We start from the raw sequence: 7,470 nt of genomic DNA on the forward strand, positions 1-7,470 counted from the left end.
TAGTGACCAGGCAAGACCAGGCTCGGGTCTCCTCACTTCTGTCCCGGGCAGACAGTCATCCTTTGTAGCTCACCCCATCTCCAAAGGCAAAGAACCCTTGCCTTTCCCTTGTCGCTGGCATGGAAAGCTAGACAAATGAGCCACTTACCCTCTGCAACTTTCAAGGTCTGGTTGGGCTGGGTCTCCCGGTGTGCTCATCCTTTCTCCTGTTTTCTAGACCACAGGTCCCAGAGAGGCTGTGGTCTGTATGGCAGCCTGCATCGAGGAACCCACAGTTCACTTCTCTCCAGCTCCTCCTCTTCCTGAGTCTTCTAAAGCCCTGCTCACACCCACAGCCCCTCGGTCACCCACGTGCTGGCCACTGGCCAACTTGCTCCTGAGAAATTCCAACAAGGAGCCTATTGCGAGGGTGGGGCAAGGATTTATCTGGAAAGATGTTGGCTGTCTTCCATCTGGCCCGATATCTTGCATTTCCCCTCCCTCAAGGAGATCAATAGGTAGGAGATCTAGAAATGCACCATGCAATAATAATAATAATAATAAATCACCAATAAGTCAGAGTAGGCTCTGCTCAACACCTAATGAGCCAACTGAGACTTCATTGATCCCAATAGCATTGATTACCAACAGAAATGTTGAAGTACTCACTCTGAGCCATGCAGTGTGCTAAGGACTATATACACAGCATTCAGGTAAATATATAACACAGTCCCGTCTGGTGGGCATTATCATCATTAAGCCACTGAAGAGGAAAGTGGGGCTCTGAGATGTGAAATAACATGTCCAGATGGCGTGGCAGGCAGGCATGCAACCATGGTAGGCTAACTCCGGAGACTGTGTTTTTATTTTAATGTTTATTTCTTTTTGAGGGAGGGGAGGGGGAGAGGGGCAGAGAGACAGAGACACAGAATCTGAACCAGGCTCCAGGCTCTGAGCAGTCAGCACAGAGCCCAACACAGGGCTCCAACTCTCGAGCTGTGAGATCGTGGACCTGAGCCGAGGTTGGAAGCTGAACCTTCTGAGCCCCCCAGGCTCCCGTGGAGACTGTATTTAACTACCCAGGGAGCAAAGCTCAGTCCCAAAGTACTGAGTAAAAACATATTGGAACAGTCCTGTGAAGAGGTTGCCAGTTCAAGGGACCTGGGGAGGGAGGGAGGTCTGTGAGCTCTATTTGCTAAAAACCTAAGAGAGATTATACAAACACAAAGCCATGCCGCAACTAAAATTTGAAGTGCTTTTTACTTTTTGTCCTGCCTGGCAAGAGATCAGCTGAGGCTGAACATCTGTGGCAGATTAGGACCCCTGACTGGTGATTTTAGAGGTCTCTGGTTAATTTCCAAAATGAGGGCAATAATAATTGTTTAGTTTATTTAAAGTGAGAGACAGAGAGCAGGAGAGGGGCAGAGAGAGAAAGGGGAGGGAGAATCCCCATCAGGCTCCGCGTTGGCAGTGGACGCTCGGCTAGAACTCACGAACTAGGAGATCATGAGGGGGAAATCAAGAGGCGGACACTTAACCAACTGAGCCACCTAGGTGCCCCAAGGAACGTGTAGTTTACGTTAAATCTCCTTACAGCTTGCAGCCCATTGATAGACACCTGAAACATACAGAACGTGACCTTCCTCCAGGAACTCATGGCTGCCTTGGTGCCTTAATATTTATGTTTGATATTATTAAAGGCTAAAAGTAACTTTAGTTACTTAACAGCAGCTAGCTTCTCAAGATCCTGAAAGCCCTGCTTCCAAATTCCTTAGAGACTTATGCTCTCTCTAACCCCCCCAATTAAAAAGTATATAATCAGTCACTCCTCACAATCCCAGCACGGCTCCTTCTGCCCACGGGTCTTGTCCCTGTGCCATAATAAAATCACCTTTTTGCACCAAAAACATCTCAAGAATTCTTTCTTAGCCATTCTTTCATGAACCCCAAACTTCCAAATTTCATAATTTCATCACCATGATCATGGTTTAGGCTTCATGTGCTTTCCTTTGACTCAGGATTAGAAAGACCTTCAAGGTCGTAGAGCTTAACCAACCTTTTTTTAGCTTAAGTCTCTCTTCCGTCCTTCCCCAACCACACTTGGTGGTCGTCAGCCCTGACTTTGCACACCCCCAGTCACAGGGGGATCACTTGCTTGGGAAGCAGCAAATGGGGGGCTATTTTGAGTATTCAAATAGTGTTCCTCTGTTCTAGAGTGAAGAGAGAAATAGAAACTTCCATTAAGTGACTTTAGAAACTATGTGTAGGAAATGGAAAATTCTTTTGAAGAAATAGGCAAAGCAGTTAGTATGAATTATGCTTTCAGGTGGTAACCAGTTAGGGAAGAAAAGGAGGGCTAAGAAGAGGTGAGACAGAGCTGCCCCTGTCCTGGCGTCACTGTGATTACCCGTGTATGATTCTCTGTCTACTCTCACTGCACTGTGAGCTCCTAAAGGCAAGGACTCTGGCTCATTAATTTTGAATTTTTTCAATGTTTATTTATTTGTGAGACAGAGACAGAGCATGAACGGGGGAGGGACCGAGAGAGAAGGAGACACAGAATCCAAAGCAGGCTCCGGGCTCTGAGCTGTCAGCACGGAGCCTGACACGGGGCTCGAACCCACAAACCGTGAGATCATGACCTGAGCTGAAGTCAGATGCTTAACCGACTGGGTCACCCAGGCGCCCCTTTGGCTCATTAATTTTGAATCCCAGGAAACTAGCACAGTGCCCAACACATGGTGGGCACTCCAGGTGTATTTGTGGAATGAATAAACCTGCCTCAATTTGACAAGTATTTATGAAATACCATGTGCCATGCACCGTCTGGGTCTACAGAGATGAGTAAAAGAATCCAGCACGGTCAAGGCAGATACAGAAGGGCCAAGAAGAGAGTATCAGGAGGACTCCCCAGTGGAAGTGACTGACCTGAGATGGGTTTTAAAGTATGAATAGGAGTTTGCCAGCTGGAGAACAAAAAGGACATTCCGAGCAGCCGGAAGATCGAACACAGAGGCACGAAGACGGAAATGCATACTGTGTTCAGGAAGCCAGAAGCAGTGCAGGTATAACTAAACAGCGACATGGGGAAGGACGAGCCTGAAAACAGACCCAGAGCCAGGAGCAGGAGTCAGATCATGAAGGGTCTTGTACGAGGCAAGCTAAAGAGCTAGGACCCTACCCTGGGATGTGGGGTGCCAGTAAAAAATATAACACAATGGAGCAATGTGATCCGATACTTGCCAACGTTCTGACACATAAAAGTCTAATTTATATCCTAGTATCTGGGCAAAATGCAAATTTTTAAAGGGATGATAATAAACATTGTGAAATGTATTTTTAAACATGCCTTCTTTTTCACAAACATTTGGGGAGGATAGACTTTTTTCCCTGGTTACGTTTTTGCAGGATCACAAAAATGATAAACATTATAGAAAAAAAATACATAAAAGCGCGCACACACACACAGATTTAAAAAAATCACTGTAAACCCACCCACCCAGGTAAAGTCTCTGCTACAATGAAGGGTTCCTTTCTAGTCACATTCAGAAGATAGCCCAACATGGGATTCAGAGTGGACTAGTTTCTGAGGAACCCATTTGTATGAGCTGGTTTGCCTTTTGAAAGGTGAAATGGAATGGGATGGCTTAGGACATGGGGTTTTACCCCATGGGGTTTTACAATGGAGCTGGGAGGCCATTAAGGAGGTGGGCCTGCACACTTCACCAGGTAGACCGTGAACTTCTGAACTGGGCTAAACCACAAATATTCTAAGGATCCAGCCTGAACACCTGCAACTTGCTACACAAAGAGACTTTGCCTAGCGATAGCCCTAGCAACCAATTAGATTCAGCCAACACTGGTTTTCCGCCACCAACAGAAATTCTTTGTAAACAACTTATACAAGCATTCCCTTTTGTCTTTAAAAGCCCTTGACTTGTGTTCCCTGGGAGGGCACCCTTTGGGTCACTGCCTACCTCTGTTTCCCTGAATTGCAATTCTGAGAGCACAAATATATGCTTTTGTTTTATTTTATTATTTATTTTAGCGAGTTGGCTCAAATATTTTGTTTGGTATTTTATTTTAGCGCAGCCTTTTCTGAGCCAAGAACCTTGTGGGAAAGGCTTGGGTGGCACCTGGGAAGAGGAGGAGGAAAGCATGGGTCTGTTCTACCCTTGACCTCTGGTCTGAGCTCTCAGAAAGTAGAGATGCTCTTCCTGCTTTTGCAGGGAATGCAGGTGGCCCGGGTACGGTGTGGGCTCAGGGAGTCTTGAAGTTTCAGAGGACCTCAGTGGCTGAGTAGTGGAGGAGATGTCCTCAAATGGCTGGCTGGTGGTGGACAGCTCCGGGAGCACCAGGGTGGCAGGGATTTGAGCAGGCTGGCTTGTGAGCACAAGCGACAGCAAAGGCCCATGGGAGAAACCCCTGGGGGAAGTTGGAAGCGGAGTAGGGAGGCCAAGATCCACAGTGAGAAAAAGGTGGGCATGAAAGCTAATGTGACTTCCTTCACATCCGCAAGCTGGGGTCAGAAAAGTCAGAAGATGCAACTTGGGGCTTCTGGTTAAGGTGGCCCGAAGTCTGCCCCTTGAGGACCCCTTGTCTATACCACACACAAAGCAATGACAGATAAAATACTTTAAGAAATGTAAAAGACCGGCTGCTCTCAAAAATAGGATAAATATCCCTGTCGGCCAGAGATGAAACAGAAACACACAATGGCTGTAAAATGGAATCTCTCGTCTCGCTCGCCTCTGGGAGCAGAGGCTTCTAAGAACTCTGCTCCTGGGGTAGGATGCGAGTCTCCCGACTTGGATCAGGGCTGAAAACAGCTGTGACCAACCATTGCCAGGGATTGACTTATTTTGTACTTGGGAGAAAAAGAGGAGTTGACATTGTCTCCTCACCCAGACCTGGACAGGCCAATGCCTGTTTGGTGACTGCACTCCCAGTGTCCTCAGATCTCCATGGATGGGAGCTCTGGGCCACCGAGGTAAAACCAGTATTGAATTGGGGAGGAGGGGAAGGCAGAAAGCTGGATGGAAGCAACAGTGAAACGTCTAGAGGAAGACTGAACATGAACACACACACACACACACACACACACACACACACACACCCCCCATTCAAGATGAGCCAACAAGCTAGGATTCCAAAAGTCCCCAAAAGAATGAATGCTAAGAAGACAGCCAATCAAACCAATAACAGGGAGAATTCATTCTGTAAGTTGTGAAAATCATAGACTGTAAGCCTATGTAGATTCCTTGAAGAGAGAAAAGAAAGAAAAACGCCCATTAGAAAAAAGAAATAAAGAAATAAAAAATGGACAGAAGGGAAACTAGTTTCAGCCGGTGTGAAGAAAACCCAGCTAGACATAGGGAGAATGACATGGGTATTACAATTCAATAAATAGGATAATGTTTTTAAACTAGACCTAGTTGAAGAGGGAATATACAATCCCTAAGATAGCATGGAATCATTCATTTGTCATACTTCTATAGCTTTTTTTCACTTACCAACATATTCTAAGCATTTCTCATTATTGGCAGATATGAAAGTGTCCAAATGTTGTAAGCTAGTGTTCAATGTCTAGACATTTGATTTCTCCATATATATTCCATTACTGTAAACAAGTTTCTGAGAAATCTTGTGATTAATCTTTGCCCAAGTTTTCAATGGTTTCTCTCCATTCCCCAAAAAGGGATTGCTGAGGGTAAAAGGAATAAACTTTACAAAGCCTTTTGATAAAGCCAAAGAGCCAAATTGCTTCCCCCAAACCTTGGGCCAGTTTTCTCTCCCACCTATGTTTTATTTTTTTATTATTAAAAAAATTTTTTTAATGTTTATTTATTTTTGAGAGAGAGACAGACTGTGGGTGGGGAGGGGCAGGAGAGAGGGGCAGAGAGAGAGGGAGACACAGAATCGGAAGCAGGTTCCAGGCTCTGAGCTATCAGCACAGCTCGAACTCACGGACCTCAAGATCATGACCTGAGCTGAAGTCGGATGCTTAGTTGACTGAGCCACCCAGACACCCCTCCCACCCATGTTTTAAGAGAATGCCTACTTCACCAAATACTTGTGAATAATAGGGATTATTCTTTAAAATACTCGTCAACCACTGGGGCGCTTGGGTGGCTCAGTCAGTTAAGCGTCTGACTTTGGCTCAGGTCATGATCTCAGGGTTCATGAGTTTGAGCCCTGCGTGGGGCTCTGTGCTGACAGCTCAGAGCCTGGAGTCCGTTTCAGATTCTGTGTCTCTGTCTCTTTCTGCCCCTCCTCCACTCATGCTCTGTCTCTTCTGTCTCTCAAAAATAAATAAACTTAAAAATAAAATAAAATACTTGTCAATCAGGCAAAAAAAATGATACCTTACAGGTTTTGTTTGCCTTTGTCTGATTACTGAAGAAGTGAAACGTCATCATGGAAGGAAAAGTTGTAAAATGCTCTTTTTCTTATCTTTTTCTTTTTTCTCAGATGAATTGGCACACATTTTGCCATAGAAGGGACATGAGCTTCTTTTTTATAGTCATGTTCCCAACTGGTGGCTTTTTTTTGTTTTTTGGGGTTTTTTTGGGGGGAATAAAGTACCTTTTTTTCCCTACTTTTTTTTTTTTTTGTTTCGAAGGCATGACATGTTTTCATTCTATCCCTATGGCAGATGGCTGATTTTTGGGCCTGATTTTGAGTCTCGAGTCTGTAGCCCATAGATACTTCCCTGCTTGCTGGAGGATGGAGACACTGCTATGGCATTTCCTCTGCCAGGGAAAGTCAGGGAAGGCCTCTGAGATGTGGACAGAGGGCAGGGGAGACCGTGGGTCACTGGCCTGTGCTCCTCTGGGTGGCTAGTCTGCCACCTGTGTCCTGGAGCCCAAATCCCCTTACCCCCTCGAGGTCTCTGGCTATTGCCCAATATCTCCTTAATAGCAAAACTTCCTGAACGAGTTGCCTATACTCAGTCTCTACTTCCTCATTTCCTTTTTTTTTTGGAGAAGGTGGGAACCCACTCCAATCAGACTTCTATCCCAAAAGAAGCCTTTCTTTTTTTTTTTTTTTTAATTTTTTTTTCAACGTTTTTATTTATTTTTGGGACAGAGAGAGACAGAGCATGAACGGGGGAGGGGCAGAGAGAGAGGGAGACGCAGAATCGGAAACAGGCTCCAGGCTCCAAGCCCTCAGCCCAGGGCCTGACGTGGGGCTCGAACTCATGGACCGCGAGATCGTGACCTGGCTGAAGTCGGACGCTTAACCGACTGCGCCACCCAGGCGCCCCAGAAGAAGCCTTTCTTAATGAGATTACCAATAACCTGCCCATGGCTATGCCCAGGGGTTATTCTCAGTCCTTAGCAGCCTTCAGTGAAGGTGAGAGCGCCCTTTCCTTTTTGAACCTCGCTCTTCATTTGACTTCCAGGGTCTCGTCCTCTCCTGGTGTCCTTTCTAACTCACTGTCTCCTTCTCGGCCTCCTGCCTTATTGGTACATACTGTCCTTTCATCTG

The 7,470-nt window shown here is 45.9% G+C and overlaps 1 protein-coding gene across 4 annotated transcripts in view; it reads right to left on the minus strand.

Moving 5' to 3' along the window:
* The window catches only part of NOX5 (NADPH oxidase 5), a 44,022-nt gene extending 43,647 nt beyond the window's left edge, over positions 1-375 (minus strand). For 2 of the 4 annotated variants that reach the window (XM_045059115.1, XM_045059116.1), the window contains exon 1: positions 149-375. In XM_045059115.1, the coding sequence (XP_044915050.1) occupies positions 149-198 (50 nt within the window). In that variant the 5' untranslated portion in view covers positions 199-375. The remainder of the gene's footprint in view (positions 1-148) is intronic. The other 2 variants (XM_045059114.1, XM_019832157.3) reach the window with 2 other exon arrangements.
* Between the last annotated feature and the right edge of the window lie 7,095 nt (positions 376-7,470).

Source organism: Felis catus, chromosome B3 (assembly GCF_018350175.1).
Source record: "Felis catus isolate Fca126 chromosome B3, F.catus_Fca126_mat1.0, whole genome shotgun sequence".
Classification (NCBI taxonomy): domain Eukaryota; kingdom Metazoa; phylum Chordata; class Mammalia; order Carnivora; family Felidae; genus Felis; species Felis catus.